At 43.8% G+C, this 18,727-nt stretch overlaps 4 protein-coding genes and 3 non-coding genes across 8 annotated transcripts; 4 read left to right on the plus strand and 3 right to left on the minus strand.

The window, feature by feature from the left end:
* Window positions 1–343: 343 nt before the first annotated feature.
* trnaf-gaa (transfer RNA phenylalanine (anticodon GAA)) lies at window positions 344–416 on the minus strand. The gene has a single exon. It is a non-coding gene; the product is annotated as a tRNA-Phe (tRNA).
* Window positions 417–1,217: 801 nt separating this feature from the next.
* Window positions 1,218–4,945, minus strand: ebp (EBP cholestenol delta-isomerase). 2 transcript variants are annotated; one of them, XM_071906320.2, is made up of 5 exons: window positions 4,886–4,945; window positions 2,809–3,121; window positions 2,669–2,705; window positions 2,434–2,564; window positions 1,218–1,757 (listed from the first exon to the last, which is right to left on the minus strand). In XM_071906320.2, the coding sequence occupies exons 2-5, from the start codon at window positions 3,119–3,121 to the stop codon at window positions 1,537–1,539; spliced, it is 702 nt and encodes a 233-aa protein (XP_071762421.1). In that variant the 5' UTR covers window positions 4,886–4,945; the 3' UTR covers window positions 1,218–1,536. The 2 variants fall into 2 exon arrangements, with proteins under 2 accessions (XP_071762421.1, XP_071762420.1); XM_071906319.2 differs by lacking the exon at window positions 4,886–4,945 and adding an exon at window positions 3,387–3,484.
* On the minus strand, window positions 4,119–4,190 carry trnah-gug (transfer RNA histidin (anticodon GUG)). Its single transcript has one exon. It is a non-coding gene; the product is annotated as a tRNA-His (tRNA).
* Window positions 4,621–4,692, plus strand: trnae-uuc (transfer RNA glutamic acid (anticodon UUC)). The gene has a single exon. It is a non-coding gene; the product is annotated as a tRNA-Glu (tRNA).
* A 27-nt stretch (window positions 4,946–4,972) lies between the features above and the next one.
* Window positions 4,973–9,690, plus strand: vma22 (vacuolar ATPase assembly factor VMA22). Its single transcript, XM_071906321.2, has 5 exons — window positions 4,973–5,304; window positions 7,863–7,966; window positions 8,075–8,187; window positions 8,287–8,496; window positions 9,158–9,690. The coding sequence occupies exons 1-5, from the start codon at window positions 5,185–5,187 to the stop codon at window positions 9,295–9,297; spliced, it is 687 nt and encodes a 228-aa protein (XP_071762422.2). The 5' UTR covers window positions 4,973–5,184; the 3' UTR covers window positions 9,298–9,690.
* A 423-nt stretch (window positions 9,691–10,113) lies between these two features.
* Window positions 10,114–14,069, plus strand: LOC139917218 (zinc finger BED domain-containing protein 4). Its single transcript, XM_071906303.2, has 5 exons — window positions 10,114–10,577; window positions 10,950–11,189; window positions 11,350–11,609; window positions 11,696–12,287; window positions 12,507–14,069. The coding sequence occupies exons 1-5, from the start codon at window positions 10,428–10,430 to the stop codon at window positions 13,347–13,349; spliced, it is 2,085 nt and encodes a 694-aa protein (XP_071762404.2). The 5' UTR covers window positions 10,114–10,427; the 3' UTR covers window positions 13,350–14,069.
* Window positions 14,070–16,324: 2,255 nt separating this feature from the next.
* Window positions 16,325–18,714, plus strand: apobec2b (apolipoprotein B mRNA editing enzyme, catalytic polypeptide-like 2b). Its single transcript, XM_071906326.2, has 4 exons — window positions 16,325–16,617; window positions 17,634–17,814; window positions 17,988–18,337; window positions 18,462–18,714. The coding sequence occupies exons 1-3, from the start codon at window positions 16,337–16,339 to the stop codon at window positions 18,333–18,335; spliced, it is 810 nt and encodes a 269-aa protein (XP_071762427.2). The 5' UTR covers window positions 16,325–16,336; the 3' UTR covers window positions 18,336–18,337; window positions 18,462–18,714.
* Window positions 18,715–18,727: the final 13 nt, after the last annotated feature.

Raw genomic sequence — 18,727 nt, forward strand, 5'->3', positions numbered from 1 at the left:
AGCCTTGTTCCCATGAGAAACGGCAAAGATGAGAGGGGAAAGTCAGTTTGCAGAAAAAGTCAGCGGTTCCAAAACGGGCAGAGTAACTCATGAACACAAATGGTTTGTTTTGTCATTCTAACTTAGATATTTAATGAAGTGGATTTCTTCTTGAAGGATTTGCGCAGTGGTAAGTAGATTAGTCCTACCACAGTACAGTGTATGTAACTTTCGGGAAAGATTGCACTGCTGCTATTTTGTTCGACAGTGATTGGACAGAAGGTCTTGAGTCATAATTACGTACCGCGTCAACGGACCTAACCGGTTTTAAATTGATTTTTGTCAATATCCAGCTGAGTCAAAATGCCGAAACCCGGGATCGAACCAGGGACCTTTAGATCTTCAGTCTAACGCTCTCCCAACTGAGCTATTTCGGCGTGGAAACATATTCATATACTTTAACTTAATGAATATGTCTGATACTAACATTGCATCTGAGTGCATAGTTGCATCCTTTGACAGATAAACTTTTTTTTTTTTTCATAAACAATAAACATGCATGAAGTTTAGGTTCAAATAAGGCCTTACAGAAGTGTCCCTGTTGACCAGTTGTAATAATATGGGATAACCACAAGATGGGGCACTTCTCCACAGTCGCCCATGATCACTTCTTCTCAAGTGACTATCAATTCACTTCAAGACACAAAATTTTAAGATATGATTTCTTTCATTTTCTCAAAGCTAGTTTAATTTTAGTTTAATTTTACCAGCCTTCAATTTTCAGCTGCTGGAATAATGGAACTAGTGCTTTGTTATATTCCTCTGTGGTGTAACATTTTACACCCATTGCTTGATTGGTGTTGTGGTTTCACTTGCTCCCTGACCATTTATTCATTAAGCCAAGTTTTAAACTAAAATGACTCTTTAAAGTGGAACAACTCAAATCAACATTCACATGAACAGTTTAGTCGTTGAGATGTGGATTAAATTCATCGGCTTCCATAAGGAACGTTAGAGCGACCAAAAGACCAAATAAGGTCTTAAATCAAATGCTCCAGAGGGAATGAGGCTTGACTTCAGATTATTGTTGTTTGCAAGTGGCAGAGTAAGAGAAAAGGCTACATCAGTGATAACCTTTGTATCACCTAAGGCTAAAGTGTGTTGAGTCAAATAATCATGAGGATTCTGTGACAATATAAACAACAGATGAAGATGATTTTGTGAAAACACAGGTGATTTTATTTTCCCTCCCCCCTGTGACCCCTCCAAAATAAACTCCAGAGTCAGACAGTTCTTGGGTTTTGTCTGTTCAAAAGGCACAAGATGCGACAGGCTACATTGGGAAAAAAGCTTCTTAGATAAGAGAAGTGCAACTCCAAACTCGGGACAACATAGAAACAATCACACATTTGTTTTGCATCAGTTTTTTGTTTCTGAACGCACAGTATTGTGTAGTGTATGACATCCCCATTTTTCTTTCCCCATATATGCTTCCTGTTGCCAGTAGACAACAGTAGCCTATACTGTCCCACAGTCAGTTATCTCTCCCTTTGCTGCTCAGTTCCTCTTCGACTTCTGCGGCCTCCTGGCGTCTGTGTGTGTCTGGGCTGCTGACAGCTGTCTCCATGCGTCCACAATGAGCAGCAGGGGGATGACGATCCACAGCATGTTCATGAACACAAAGTAGAACCAGAAGTAGATGGGGTGTCCCAACTCGCTGTGAGCGTAGCCATCTCTGTGCTCTGTGTAGAAGTAAAGCACCGCTCCGTACAGCTGACCTGGAATCAGATTATGCATTAAAATCTAATAGAGATGGTATACAGCAATTAATTGGCTCCAGAGAACTTTTTTTGCGAGGTAGGCCCGCTTTTCCCAAAAGTGTGTAGGTCCTAAGTTAATCGGTTAGTCATTTAGTCTATAAAATGTCAAAAATAATGACAAATGCCCATCACAAGTTACCAGAGCCTTAAGTGTTGTCTTAAAATTGCTTACTTAGTCTGACCAGCAGCCAAATAAAACCCTAAGCATTCATTTTATAATGATATGAAATGAAGAAAAGCGATCAAATCTTAGCATTTGTGAAGCTGTAACCAGCAACTGTCTGGTATTTTTACTTGATAAATGACTATAAAGATTAAACGGTTATCAAAGTCATAATCGACTAATTTTCTGTCGATCGACTAATCGACTAATTGTTTCAGAACTTAAGTTATGGTCATCATTGTTTCACTGTAAGCCAACAGACAAAGATGATCTTGGTGCTAAGATGCTTTAGTGAAGTTGGGCCCTAAGCAACAGTTGTGGATATTGACAGATTACCACTCAAGACTAAAGATGGATTTAACTGTCAAACTGTTGATTTTAGCTGTTTCATGTTAGAGTCATTTCCTCTGCATAGTACAGTATGATAGAGTGGTAGGGTGACAAGTTTTGTAAGCAACTGCATCCTCTTACCTAATGAAATGATGAGCTGCAGTACGAATCTGTAGGGCTTGTTGGTCAGGAAGGCAAACACAGCCCAGAAGCTGAATGGTCCCCACATCCACGCAGTCACTGTCTCCATACAGACGGTAAAGTTATCCGCTCTGGATAGAAAAGAAAGGAGCGGGGTACAAAACAAATCACAGCTTAGTCCTCCTACTTTAACGCTTCGTTCTTTCATCGTATTTCTGTGCAAAGGTCAACTTACATTACATATCGGCTGTCACCTTTGGAGTACTCTTTCCCTGCGGGTAAGAAAAGTGACACTTATTATACTGACCCAGCATGCAGCATCACACTTTACCACGGTCTGACACTTCTTAAACTGTTTCTGTCGTCTGTACTCACACAGCTGTGAAAGGAAGCTCTGGTCCGCTGGTATGATATCGTAATACAGTGAGAACCAGCCCTCAATGACGCCGTGTATGAAACCGCAGACGGCGAACCAGCACACCGCCAGACGCCGCCAAGCCCCCAGCCTGCCAGCGGGCCCTTCCCGGCCGGTGATCAGCCAGGTGACCAGCAGAAACACTCCAGACACTGAGAACAGAAACACCAGGATCTCTGACATAGACCGGTCGTTGGCCACGTAGGTAGGGATGGACAGGTCACGCGGCCAATAGGGGTGAAGAACCCCAGTGGTTGAGGTGGTCTCCATCATCTGTTAGAAGGAGGGATGGACAGAACACTTAAAAAAATCCACACTGGGTCTAACCTGTGATAGATTTGAGACAATATGCATAAATTCATTGTGTCAGCACTGCCTGCATTGTACTGAATTGCATTGCATGTGGATTTGGTCTGCAAAAGGTTAGTCATAGATAACAAATTCACAAATTAAGTAAATACAATATGGATTAAATTTGAGGTGTTCAGTAGTAAGTCAGTAATGCATACTGCATAATCAGTGTATCTTTTGTTCTTACCAGTGATGCTGCCCAGCGGAGTGTTAAAGTTAAAGTGAAAAAAGTAAATAAATGATTGAACAAATATATGGGAGACTTTAGAGTCCACTGCTGTCTAATTACTGTAGTCTCAATGGAGACACTCAAACGCGGAACTCGGTACAGTAATGGGGCGGTTACTTGTGATTACAAGGACCAATCAGATTGCCGTATGCATAGAGCTAGCGACACATGCGATCTGCCGGCTCGTTGATTGGTTTTTCATCTCGGAACATGGATGTTGTCAGCGGAGGTCGCCAATGAAAATGCATCTCTCACACCCATGACCGCCCACTGTCACTTTGACGGGCAATTTTGACTTGTAGACCGTTATATCTTTACCCAGACTGTAAATTATGAAGGTAGTTTATGAATTTATTTCTCTGCCGAAATGATATGAGCAAATTGAAGAGGCCTTTTTCCAATACAAATCTGTATCATTTCAACAGTATCAGTATCATATCATATTTCAACAGTCAGGTAATAGTTTTGCGATTTGCATTCGTTTTTATTTTGTTTTTACATTTTTGTGTAACTTCAGACGTAGTTTGTGAGTTCTAGATTGTGTCTTTAATTACATGACTAGATTTACACTAGACGTTGTCCATCACTTCGGTGCGGCATGTATCACGTATTATTCCTTTATAACGGATGAACATAATGGTGATAGAGGAAAAACAGAGCCTCCCAAGCCGTGTCAGGGGTATTAATCCCTGCCGTGACCCGGATTCGAACCGGGGTTGCTGCGGCCACAACGCAGAGTACTAACCACTATACGATCACGGCGAGCTACTGGGAGTCATGCTACCACCCCCCTCACAGGACTTTATGAAACCAAAGTGAGAGTAATTCTCTATTTGCAGGGTTCTGTCTTATTTAACGTCAAACGTAACTACACGCCGTGATAACCATTACAAATGTTTGAACCGACGCCCTTCAGACACGCGAGACCAGGTATCTTCCATCAGTAATGACAAACGTTGAGAGTTTACACTTTTTCTGTGGAAAGCAGTTACGCTAGCTACCGCTCTGTTAGCTAGCGTTAGCCGTTTGCTAGCTAGCTAGCTAATGTTACCGTCAAGAAGCTAGGGGATGGATGAAACTTCTGATTCCGACGCTGTGAATGGCACACGATAGTCTTACAACGCCAAACACCAAGTTAACGGTTTGTACAATTCAAGTTTATGAAGACAGATCTCACCCATGTTAACACCAGTCCCATATGGTCTAGCGGTTAGGATTCCTGGTTTTCACCCAGGCGGCCCGGGTTCGACTCCCGGTATGGGAACTGCTACTTTTTCTTTTTTCTTTTGTATTTTTGAGGTGGTTGACATCCACTGCTACTTTCACGTTTAAATATAAAATTATATTGCCTGAGTTTTAGGTATATCAGGAGGCAAATCAAGCACGACGTACGCTTGGCCTCCGACTAAACGTGCACAATCAAAATAAATACAATATTGTAGCTGTAATGTACTTACAAAAGGTACAGTTTACATAATGTCTTTCTTTAGCTTTGTGAGTTGTGGCTGGCAGGATAATATTCATAACTGAGTTTAAAGGAAACTTCTTTGACCTTATTCTGACAAAATATCTGTTCGACTTTTGTTGCTATTTGAGGTATAAACCAGGTGACGTAGTTTGTCACATGATGTTAAGCGGAAGTAGCAAATGTCCAGGCTAAACCAAGGAGCTAAACGTCCACCACAAACGTCTGAGTTTGAAAAAAAAAACGACTAGCAAAGATTGTATCAAAGAAGACTGAAGCAAAAAAGCCGAGATGGGTCTGTCAGAGTTGGAAGAATCATCTCTCCTACTGGACGAAAAGCTGCTTCGTTTCATGGACCAGCTGGAGTTACTGGAGGAGAAACGAGCCACTCTCAACTCTCTCATAGAGCAGGTGGGATGCGAACAGAGATTATAAAGAAAATTGTATAAAGCATATCTGTAATTGCCTTTTTAGCAAGCGTAGCACCAACAGAAAGCCTCTGCCAACAGAAGAATGTATAGTGTGTGTGTCCTTAGCCAGGCCATACAGCAAAAAATACATTTAACATGTCCCGTGCTTCAGATATGCTTAGAGATGTGTTTCAGAACACACAGAAATTGGCCCAAAAATATATTTGAACATGTAGGTGGTATTCATTCATTGATTCATCATTTTGTATGCACTGGAAATACTTTCTTCCTATGTGCTGTTGACACTACAGATCTGTAAGTATATCCAAAATATTTTTTGGCCACTTAATATATTTGATTTTCAAATGAATGTCCTCTGCATGCACAAATACATTTTGGACAGCATGAAACATATCTCTAAGCATATTGTGCAATATGTATAATATATTATTTTCCATGTGAGGTAAATTTAAAAAATATCAATGAAGATAACTAACGTTTTTGTTTGAATTATGGCTTGTAAACAAATAATCAAGATCCTAAATAGGTAGCCATGTTTGACAAATTCTCCAAAACAATATAGGCCAGTAGTCAAGGTCAAGGTCAAAGTTTCTTTATTAGTACCCAAGGGTAAATTTGTTGTGCACACGGGAGATTCAGCAATCCAAAGATAAAAACAAGACATCACAGCAGTACAGATTCATAAGACATCAAAACAAATACTTTAAAACAAGTATCATTATAATTTCAAAATAGTATTAAAATATAAAAACTCCTAAGAAGGTCATGACAAAGTGCTTCTACACACACACACACACACACTCACCCGCTCCCTCAAAAGCTTAAAGTGCCATGCATGGGCGAAGTGCATCATCTCGTGCTAGCTTTGTTTAGTAGTGCAATGGCTGCAGGTACAAAAGTATTTCTGTATCGTTTTGTTCTCCACCTAGGGGCCACAAACCGACGGCCAGAGCAAAGGAGCTGGAATTCACTATGTAAAGGATGGGAACAGTGTTGAAGAATAGAGCTCGCCTTACGCTGCAGCTGTGTGGAGTAAAGAACTGATAGGTTGAGTTGAGACTCACCTATAAGCTTACTAGCCCACTTGACAATTTGGTTTAGAGAATTTTTGTTTTGCAGAGACAGGTTACCAAACCATGACACAAGGGAAAAAGACAAGATTGATTCAATAAAAGCCCTATAAAAGAGGGTCATCATGGTTTTATCAATGTGAAAACGGGACAGTTTTCTGAGACAAAACAAACGCTGATGTCCCTTTTTACACACTGCCTCACAATTCTTCTCGAAGGTCAATTTAGAGTCTATGACTGTCCCAAGATACTTGTAGCTTTCTACACAGTCCACAGCCTGGTCTTTAATGATCGTAGTATCATAAATTGAAGCATGAGTTCTGAAATCTATGATCATATCCTTTGTTTTGGATATGTTTAGCTCCAAGAAAGATTCGTCACACCAAGTGACAAACTCATCAATGACTGGGCCATGGCTGGACTCATTACCATGTAGCAGACTCACAATGACTGTATCATCTGCAAATTTCAATATGGTCCTGTTCTCATGCTTACTTTGGCACATGTTTGTGTAAAGAATATAAAGTAAGGGTGAGAGAACACAGCCCTGGGGTGAGCCAGTAGAAGAACATAATGAATCTGATAAAATGCCGTTTACCTTCACTCTTTGTGTTCTGTTTATCAAAAAATCCAGTATCCAACCCACCAGATTGTGACTCAACTCAAAATGCTCTGTCAGCCTCATGGCTAAAATGTGGGGTTGGATGGTGTTAAAGGCTGAGGAAAAGTCAATAAATAACAATCTAGCATGGGTTTTATTCCCCTCTAGGTGTTTAAACAAAAGGTTAAGTAGAGTGATTGTAGCATCCTCAACTCCTCTGTGTGCCCTATAGGCAACTTGCATAGGGTCGAGTGCATGCTCGGTTTCCCTTGCAAGCTCTGTCTTCACAAGCTTTTCAAAGGTTTTCATTACAAGAGAAGTGAGGGTGACCGGCCTGAAGTCATTAAAAGCTTTGGGGCTGCTGCCTTTAGGTACAGGGGTAATCACAGCCTGCTTCCACAGGTTAGGTACACGTTGTAGGTTCAGAGACATATTGAAAATATCATAGAAGATAGAACTTAATTGCCTTGCACAAGACTTCAGTAAATTGCCACTGATATTGTCAGGACCAGGGCTCTTGTTTATCTTTAGAGAAAGGAAGGACTTTTCAACTTCTCTCTGCTCCAGGACGAAGTGCTGATTATCTTAGTAGTGCAGTGGAAGTTATAGCCCGCTCTTTCTCGTGGAGTACACCCACCTATTAGCCTGACCTCCAACAAATAATAGGACTGTGGCATCATAGTGCATGTGCCCGCCTCCTCAGCAGGATACCCAGCTCTTTAACTTCCACTACACCACTGATTCAGGGAATTTCTTTATCACACTAATTTTGTTAATTGCATATATTTCTTCCTGCATCCTCCTCCTTCACTCTGGTGCCTATTTGTTAGATAAAGATCCAATGTTACCATTTCACTCTCCCCACAGGGATGGTTTTCCATGTCCAAGGCGCGGTATTCCATGGGAAACAAACAGGTCTCTGCTCTTCAGTATGCGAGCGAGATAGAGCCACTGGTCTGCGTACATGCTAGGTGAGGACTTACACACGTTTCATGGAAGTGAATGCTCCCACATGAATGGCTGTCCATTTTGCAGAAATATTGTCTTAATTTTGCATGACCTTGATTTCTGTGTTACAGGACACTGGATAACAGTGAGGTAGAGTTCTGCACAGAACGAGTTACGCAAAAGTGTAATAATGAGTCTGGGAAAGATGTGAGGTCTGTAGAGGATATTGGACCTCAAGAAGAAGGTGAGTCTGTCATGGTCAGTATGGTGTGGAAAATGTCTGTTATTTGCATCCACCATAAACAAATGAAATTGTTATTCATTACATTATTTCATTTCATAGGTGTAAGGAGAAGAATCAAATCAAAAAAAGACTTTGCAGAAAAAGAGGAGGGTGAAAAAGCAAATATTGAGAAGCTCTTGATGAAAACGGAGCCTCCTGAAGTGCCTCCAGTAGCCAAAGGCAACCAAAACCCTCAGCAAGACCCACTGAAATGGTTTGGGATTCTGGTGCCGCAGCCTCTCAAACAAGCACAGTCGTCATTCAAGCAAGGTGTGGTGTTACACTTCAGAACATGTTGATGCTGTATTTTGTTAAGTTTAAAACAATCTAAAATGTCTACTACTTGAATTGCTATTATTATTTTACTCAAAATATAGTTAAGGTTTACAGTCTAAGAATAACACAGATTGCTGTCTCCACAGAAATAAACTGTGATGGTACAATGGGCCAATGTGGTGAATAAACAACTTTGTATTCTTAATGATGATGATGATGATGACGATGACGATGATGATGAATGGCTGGCATGTGATTGGACAGGGTTTAAAGGTGGCTTGAGCCCCTGCCTGTCCCAAAATGCCGTCCTAGAATCTAGTCATAAGTATAATTTTTGTGTCAAGATTTTTATTTACTATCAGGTTAATTGAAAACAATAGGATGATATTAATAAAGAAAATAGGAGCCTCATAGGAACCTCATTCAGTATATTAGGCGTGGGTCACATCCCAACCCATCCTACATCCAACATGGCACTCTCCCAATAAAGTGAACCTTTAATTTTTCACCAACACTAATGAGATGAACACTGTAATTTCATGGGTGACTGGTGGTGTTGATGCATGGACTGTGAAACCTCTGAGACAGTCCTTGGTGGACTAACTCATTCTCCACCCTTTCCCTTGTCTCCATTTTCTGTTCTGTTGTGTTATAGTGATAGACCTGTCTGCTGAGATCGCGACCCTTCAGAGTGCAGTTTTCAACACCAGAGAAGAGCTGAAGCTCGGCATGAAACAAAAACGCTTTCTCCTAGAAGAAACCTCCGCAACTCAATTGGACAAGGTCACAGAGTAACTGTTTCTGTCGAGTCAAACCTGGAGAAGAGCTGAGATGAGTCTCCAGTCATACAGTGTGACAGGTTCAGGCTGGAGGCACAGTGGGTTACGATGCTTCAGGGCCCATCCAACTCCAAAATGATCCCTGGTGGATTTCAGGCCTGCACCACAAAACATCTGCTTAGGGAAATGTTGGTCAGAGTGAAGACCACAGACCTGGCAGTTATTGGATGATTTATTGCTAATAGATTTTGTGTTTGTGCTGTTTTAACTGTGTGTCTATAGCAAATGTGTATTTGAGATGGATTTGTTTTGATTGCTGCTGGTTCATTTGAATCTTTACTCAGGCCTAGTTAAATCAATGTTGTAGATCGTATGCATAAACAGAGACCCCTTGAACCTATTCCATTAAAATGATTTTTGATACAATCTGTGTATTTTGTTATGGCTTTTCTAAAGAAATTCAATGGGATAATTAAGAGTGTATATAATAGCCTATAAAGAGTCTTCTCAAACGGAAAGATTCATAATTCTATTCCAACCTATATATGGGGACCCAATCCCTAGGAAAATTGCGTCTTCCTCTTGTTTACACGGATCCGACCATTAAATGAAAACATTTGACCGAGCGCCACCACCCTCGGATCCTCACCGAATCGTAGCAGCTTGGCTGGGGACAGCCGAACATTACCGGGAACTGTCGAAATAGTAGGAAACGAAAGTCCCGTTTATTGTGTGTACTTCCTGGTCCAATTACAACGGAGATAGTCTGTCTGTATGCCTCCATGAAACACGCCGCTCTGCCTCCACTTCGGTTGCGTCCGGAGGTACGACGGATGGGAGCGCAGGAACAACGGATGCAGCTTCACTATTATATTACTGATGTTTCCAAACATCCGCAGCAGCTAGTGTAGCCCGATTGTGGCCGATTTCGGACGTGCAAGCGACGCAACTCCTGCTTGGAATTCAATTTTCTTTTGTCTACGCAACTGGCAGCAACATTTTTGATGTGTGATCACCAGGATTGAGAAGTAAACACGTCGGCCTGCGCTGATGGTTAGAGGCGAGGTGAGATTCATACCTCAGACTCGGATTGTCCTTGATCGCAAGTTGATTTTTTACTTCTGGGCAGAAGAACTGTGAGCTCCAATGGCGTCAATTTCGAAGGTGTCTATTCTGGATTACTTTAATATTGTGTTTGAGGGTGAGAATGGCAAGATCGAGTCCAACTGCAAGGCTTGTGGCACCAGGATTCAGGCGAAGCGAAGTGTCACGTCCAACTTCGTAACGCATCTCAAGGTAATGATTTCAAAATAAAATGTTCTTTATCCCTGCCAGCATGAAAGGACGAATATATAACCCTCTAATACACTTATTGCTGGCATTGCCCTATTTCTGTTTATCATGTATGCATCAATAAAGACGGCCCTACAGCATCTTTTTGGGGCTGTATATTACACTTGGACAACTAAGTAGGCTGTGTTGTCATCAGATTGACTGTTGCTTTTCTTTACCAGGGGATTGCCCATGTGTCTCCCCTCACAGATATTAAGACAAGCCAGTATGGGATAGCGATGCAGGCACCAAAATAATCTGTCAGTAAATAACATTGTTTGTACCCTCTCTCTCTCTCTCACTCTCTCTGTCTCTCCCTGTCCCTCTCTTACTCAGCGTAAGCACCAGGCTATGTATGATGAGTTTGTGAAAAGGAAGGATATGAAGAGAGAGGCTTACTCCTCTGGTTCGCTGCACAGTTTCACCACCAATGGAGGGAACACCCGCTACACCCACCCCATCAGCACTGGAGGAGGAGGAGGAGGAGGGGTGGGAGGAATAGGAATCCTGGAGGGAGGAGTAGGAGGAGGTGCTGGAGGAGGAGTGACCAAGTTCGACAGACATGACCCACGGCAGGTGTGGGTTATAGTCCACCATCACTTAGCAATGCGGATAGTCAGGCTCCTAGTAATGAAAACCTACCAAGAAGTCTTATAACATTGCAATTACATGACATTGCAATGAAATCCTTTGCTATATAATCAAGATAATTTATGCCGGTTCTTGTCACTATTAGGTTCTAATCTCCGAGGCCATAGCTAAGATGATCGTGCGTGACCTGCAGCCAGCGTCCATGGTGGAGAACCAAGGCTTCAGAGAGTTGCTGCAGCTCCTGGAGCCACGCTACACCCCAGAGCCGCAGCACTACCTCCAGAGCCAACTGCTTCCAGCCTATGCCTACCAGGCCCAACTGGCAACCCGTCAGGCCCTGGCCTCAGCGCACGCCCTCAGCCTCAGCTTGGATCTCTGGAGGGGCCTCTCTGGAGCCACTTCAGGGTAAGTAGCTAAAATCAACCAGAGACAACACAATGGCCACGTGGTTTAATTATCTCGCTGATGAGTCCATTTTTCTTTCTCTGCAGGTACCTCGGTGTCACCTGCCATTTTCTTACATCTGACTGGCAGATGCGTTCAGCCCTTCTGGCATGCCTTCCCCTGGTTGGTGGAGGCTCAGCCAGTCGCGTGCTAGCAGATTTCGATGAGGTGTGTCACTCTCACGGTGTGTCCGGGAGAGCGTTCCGTGTCGTCGCTGACCCTTTCCTGGCCCCAACAACCCTACAGCTATGTTGTCTTCCTGGTTTCCATATTCATCGCAGCGGGCAAGAGGAGGAGGATGAAGAAGAGGTGGACGATGGTAATGATTTGGAGGAAGGGAGTAGGAACGGTCACGGCGAGGAGGGAGGAGAAGGAGAATGGGAGGACTCGTGGGAGCAGGGTCTGGGTGTATGTCGAGTGGAATGTTTCTCTCGCTCTCTTGACCAGTGTGTCAGAGAGGGGTTGCACTCCTGTCCCCAGCTCTCCTCCACGTTGGCCAAAGCTGCCTGCTTCTACAACTACATTACCTCCGCTGTCCCACCAGAGAAACTCAGCCAGGTGTTCGAGGGTCCCGGGGTGGTGATAGGGGGACCAGGAAGCGCCCCTCCTGTTATGAGAGACTGGGCTGCTCAGCTTAAGGTATGTAATGTTACTAATGCATTCGTACACATACAGTAGATGTGTCCATAGTTGTGTAGATTCATTATGTAGCTGTCTCAGCAAGATGCATTAATATGTAATGGAGCGATGTTAGATTTTGTGCAATAATACCATGAATGTGTTTCTGTAATTTGCCTGGCTTTTGACTGTTTGAGTGATGTTAATTTATTGGTGTTTGGTTTGATCGACTGTGTGCAGGTGCTTCGGCGGCTGCTGGACTCTGTGGAGTTCCTGGAGGAGGTGAGCGGTAGAGGGGAGCTGGCGCTGGGTGGTCCAGAGAGGGCCCTGCTGAGGGAGCTGACTGACACTCTGGACCCCTTCACTGAGGCCTGGGACATGGTGCACGGGGACAGACAGGCAGACAGACAGACAGACAGACACGTATCCATCAGCCTAGCCTTGCCATGTGTCCTGGGCCTCCGTAAGCACCTCTCTGAGACCTCAGCCCCCCACTGTCCCTCCCTCCTAGTGGGCCTCGGCCAGGCTGTAGAGCGTCGGCTGGCCCCCATCCTGGAGGACCCCCTCTACATCACTGCCACCACCCTGGACCCCCAATTCAAGCTCACTTGGAGCAGCAACCCCGACTGGCACAGGCAAGTTCTCATAGAGGAGTTGACCAAACATTCCCCGGCCTCCAGCCCCTTAGACCCCAACACAGACCTCCATTCCCAAGCCCAGTCTCCTCCAGCCTCCACTCCATCTCCGGTCTCCTCGCTGTCCCGGCCCTGCAAGCTGTTCTCCTTCATCAAGCAGAGACCCACGACACAGGCCAAGAGCCTGGAGCAGGAGCTGGCTGTCTACCTGCGTGAGGAACCCACAGATGAGGAGGCCTTGCATTACTGGCGACGTAAGGCAATTGACTTTCCTCTGCTTGCCCAGGTGGCGAAGAGGGCCTTTACCATACCTGCTAGTGGCACTGCGGTGGAGAGTATTTTCTCTACCGCTGGGCGCTGTCTGCGGCTGGAGAGAGGCCGTGTCTTACCAAAGAACCTGGAGACACTCATCTACCTCAAAGCCAACTACAGATTATTATGGACTTAGACATTAGGGTTAAGTGTTTCTCTCATCTAAAGAGCCACTAAAGGTTGTCACAGAGCCAATTATGTTTTACCTACAGTAAAGCTACTTCTCGGATACTAACCTACGTTCCTCTCTAAGGAACTTGACCTAGCAACATAACATGGTCCTTATACATCATAAGTGGATATGAGGTGACATGAAGACTTACCCAGAGTTCAGAGCGGAGACCCAGTTTCCATTCTTGAGTAGGACTTTCCAGATTACTGTAGGTGTGGGATGCTACAGTGTATGTCTGTTTACCATGTAGCCTGCATATGGACTATCCTACCACATGCTGTGGACCAAGGGGACAAGAAGCAGATCAATACTAAAGAATTTACTTTGACATTATAGCCTGAGCAGGGTGTCCAGACAACACAAGACCACTAATCCCCCACCCCCCATCCTCCTACCCCCGAAAGACAGCTTGTGCCCGTGTATTACCAGCCAATAATTATTCCAGTGAAACTCCAAGGGTAACCAAATGGTCCTTTTAAAGCATAACATACAATTTATTTACATACACAATAACCCTAGAGGTTGTGATTAATTCAATTTGATGTAGTCTTCGAAATGATAGAGGGATGGAAGGCATCAGCCAGTGAACAACATGACATTGCATCATCCCCTTTTTCTTTTTTCTCTCTGTATGTATGCCTCATCACTGGGACATCATAATAAATGAGTTTCACTCCTTAATGCAGAGGTGTGTATATAGCCTAGTGTGCGGGTGTGTGTGCATTCATGTATGTGTGTGTACGTTTACACACCATTTTCTTGTTAGTGGAGGAAAGCTGAAAGCTGCTGTGCGTCTGTCTCATTTTTTTTGACCCTAATGCATTTATATCTTCCCCTGCCAATCCTCCTAACCCCACATGCCCTCTGACGGAGTGGAGGTCAATTCCATTTCAAATTCATTATCGGCTCTTTTTTTCCTTTTCCAATTTCATGTCCAATTCTATTCCTGAATTGTGTGGAATTGAAATGGGTTTGACCCTGCTTCTGCCCTAGAAACCTTAGAGAAGATGTGTGCATGTGGTACACCAGAGGATTTCTCTTTGTCTGACTCCACTGAATTATTGTGAAACCACTGTGCTGGGCATTAGTTTGAAGGAGAAACTGTGAATCTTGCAGTGTGTTTGTCTTTATTCAGGGACTCTGTGTTACTCTGGGCCGGGCCAGTGGGGAGGAAGGGTAATTGGAAGTAATTCCATTACAGCTGAATTTGAGTCAGCAGGCAGGCAGCAGTCACGTCCTACTCTGTCCTTTCTCTCACAGCACTAGCCTCACCAAACCTAAAAATACATGGAAATAAATGGGGAAGAAACTATATTAAGCTATATGCTCTTGTTGCTACCCTCTTCTCCAGCCATATGGCAGAAGGTACAAACTGCCTAAATGAATTGCTTGATGTGTTGTTGTTTGTGATTAATGCGAAACAAAGGAAGACACATCCATCAATCAATCAATTCGTTAGTGACAGGTTGTGAAGGGAATGGAATAGATCTGATTATAACTGTCACAAGGATTATATTTCTTTGTCACTAATGGCAACACAACTCCCATCCCAGTGACACTTTTTTTCCAAAGCGGCTTTCTTGCCATGTGAGGTGAAAACTACTTCAGAGAGAGCGCCTTAATCTGTGTGCGATACAATGAGATTACCCTCATAGATCATAATTATCAGAGATTGCTGTGATCTTAATGATTATCACCCCAGGATGTCTCTGTAGATTTAGATGTGCTGCTAGATATCTGTGTGGCTGTGTCAGTGTGTTTATCTTGTATGTCCTTTGAAAAGTGTGTTGTTGCTCTTCCCATGGGTGTGTTGTTGTTTGTGAGTATGTGGAGCAGCTTGAAGCCTCCCTCTCCCTCCCCCTGGCTGTGACAGCTCATCCATTTGAGTTAGACGAGCAGACTGGGCTGCAGTCCTATTGGTAATTGCCTCTGAAATGAATTACTTGGCAGAGAGTGAGACTGAGGGAGGGGAGGAAATTGTAATTGAACTGCCCCCTCCTTCCCGCCCTCTCCCTTATGCCTCAAGTTATTACATCTGCAGTGCAGAAAGCCATTTTGCGTCCACACACACACACACACACACTCACAAAACCAATTTTTCCCCTCCCCCACCCAGTGGCCTCAGCAGAGGACCATATTGATGCAGGGTGATTTCAGAGATTGATTGTTCATGGGCACATGCGCACTGGGCGACACCACACTCTTACACTCTTATTCATAGCACAGAGACAAATACTGCCTCTACACATTCTCGGTGTGTGTGTGTGTGAGTATGTTTGTACTGCTCTGCTGCCCCCACCTTCCCCTATTTGGGATGCCCTTTAGCTGGCCTTGGTGTATTGCTAAGGCCCAGCGGGCTGCAGGACTTTGGAGTTGGCAAGAACAAAAGTGGTGTTCAGTATCAAAAGAGAGCCCTGGTTACCCGTACACACAGACACACACACACAGCCAAAGTATCGTTATTAATAACCTGCCTGTTGTTGGCCTGTTGACAGTCGCAAAGCCTGATGGATTGGAAGGCCAAGGCTTTTTGAGTATGTTTGTGATTGTACATTTATACACAAAGTATGTAACAATCTGTTCTTAATTTGGGCATTGCATTAAGTATGTAAGAGCTATCTTATCAGTCCAGTCTTGCTCCACCTATCCACACATTTCCTCGCACAATGCATACACACACTGTGTTGCCCCTTGGCCTTTTAACAGCTAGGGCATGGAAAGAGGGGGAGTGAGTTAACTGAGCCACATATCACTGCCTTGGCCAGACGCACACAGACCGCAGCACACAATAGCATCTATTTCTGTAAATGCACTCAGGTTATCACTCCACTTACACTGACTGACACACACTCTCTCTCTCTCTCTCTCTCTCTCTCTCTCCTTCTCTCTCTCCTCCCTCTTTATCTCTTTCTCTCTCTCACACACACACATACATACAAACACACAAGATCATGGCCGACAGAAACAGCCGGTCCAGTGTGAAGAAGAAAGAGAAGAAGGTGGAAAACAAAGCACATGAAGACAAAGACAAGGAAAAAGTGAAGGAGAAAACAGTGAAAAAGCCTGACAAACTTGTAAAAAAGCCTGAGAAGACTCCTGAGCAGCCCAAGGCGGAAGAAGAGACAAGGAAAGAAGATGAGGGAGGGACAGTGGAAGGAGCAGAGGGCAAGAAGATGGAAGAGAATGGAGAGTTTCAGCCCATAGAGCTGCCACCTTTTGAGATCGTCACAGGGTGGGTAAGATCAAATCCACACACCACAAAGAGGCTACATACAGTATATCACTCTAACACACTCTTGTTTTTGCTCTTTCATTGCATATCAATTTATCGGTTAGTGGTTTATCTTTTGCTCTGTTGGAGTTGTTTTTTTTTTCTTTTTGGAAGTCAGATTGTTCCCAATGTAATGTTCTTGATTTCAGTGAAGAGGGATACTAATGACTTGCACCTGCCATCTTTACTAACCCAGCAGTAAGAATAGGGATGAGTCACCGAGTCGACACAGAAGCCAGCCCCTGCTATATCACTCTCCCCAAAGCATCTGTTCCCTCAGTCTCTGCCTTTGAGTATTAGCTATTTGATATCAAGGCTGTAAAATATCTATTTGTGTAATCCCTCTGGCTATCCATGTGCAATATAACAATGGTTTAATCAAGAAAGGCAGGAGGGGCACGTGTTTTGTAAATCTATTGCAGCAGCCGAATCATGAGTTATCTGGGGCCTGGCACATCCACAGATCATGGGATGATTTGGAAACCAACAGTGTTTGGAGAAGCATCAGTTTACTTGCACTGGTAGCTGCAATTTACTGCTGTGATTTACTTTCTCATCATAGTCTATGTTGAGGACTCAGCATCATCACTGTTTTATTAGCCTTTTACTGTGTCTCGCATGGTTGACAGTCTTGGATGGTTAACAAATTCATCATCGAGTGAGTGACTCGATGATGAATCTCTCTCGCATTTCCGGTTCCACTGTAATGCCTGCACCATGAGTGAAGTGATTGGAATTGACAGATTACTTTGAAAGCATTGTTGATACACATGGCATGCTGATTGTTTTTCACTCAGTCATGCTCATCCAAGCCTCATGTGCTAAAAAGCCCCAGCCATGATGACAGATGGAGCTGTCAGGACAGAAATAGTGTTTTGTGAAACACTTGCTTTGGTGTTCCCTGAAAAGAAAACAGGCTACTTAATATTAGATTCATGGAATCTCTCTCTTTCACTTTCCTCCTCTCTCTCACCCAGGGAACAAATGAGCCCATTCTACTTTAAGTTTCAGTTCAGGAACGTGGAGTACTCGTCAGGGCGGAACAAGACCCTGCTGTGCTTCAGAGTGGATACAACAGGAGGCAGCGTGGAGCCTCTGAACGGTTATATGGAGGATGAGCATGCCACAGCTCATGCTGAGGAGGCCTTCTTTCAACAGGTAGGCTCACACACTGAGCTGTTCTTAGAATCATGTTACACAAACATGAGTGAACTCTATGGAAAGTCCCATTACAATCCAGTAGTTTGCAATCTTCATTCTTTTCTTATTTAATGACTTTATTATTTTCTCCTTCTCTATGCCCCCATACACCTTCACTCCTATCCTTTCAGGTGCTCCCTAACTATAACTCTTCTCAGGAGTATAATGTCACATGGTATGTATCATCCAGTCCCTGTGTGGGTTGTGCAGCCAAACTCACCAACATCCTTCAGCAGCGCAAGAAGCTCCACCTCTGCATATTCTGCTCCCGCCTCTTCGAGTGGGAGCAGCCGGAGATAGTGGAGGGGTTGAAGGCCCTGGTCAGTGCGGGCTGCAAGCTGCGGATGATGAAGCCGTCTGACTTCCTGCACGTCTGGGAGACGTATGTGGAGAAGGAGGAGCAGAGCTTTACCCCCTGGGAGGATTGTCAGGAGAACTATGACTACTACGTGGAGAAGCTGGCTGCTATCTTGAAGTAGCTGTGAGTCCATCAGATCAATTATTGCGTTCATGTAGTAGGCCTACATGCTTATTCTGGAAGTCAATAAAAAATACTCTATTTTGTGTGTGATTCTAACATTTCACCCGTCTTGTTTCTGTTACAGGATCATCTCATTGACTGAACCTCAGTGACAGCCTGCTCATGTGAAATTCCCACCTTTTCTACGCGTTTCTTGCAGTCACATCAGATGCTGCTGATCAGTACAAGTTTGAATGAACACTCATGGAAATATTTATTCTTTTGTATTTTGATATTTTATGTAGGGAGACAAGACATGCTTGAGAATGCTCTATAACATGACATGGATAAATATATCATAAACATATCACACAGACTTATCCCTTTAGTAAACAAAGCAATACCATACAG

Source organism: Centroberyx gerrardi, chromosome 14 (genome assembly GCF_048128805.1).
Source record: "Centroberyx gerrardi isolate f3 chromosome 14, fCenGer3.hap1.cur.20231027, whole genome shotgun sequence".
In the NCBI taxonomy this organism is placed as follows: domain Eukaryota; kingdom Metazoa; phylum Chordata; class Actinopteri; order Beryciformes; family Berycidae; genus Centroberyx; species Centroberyx gerrardi.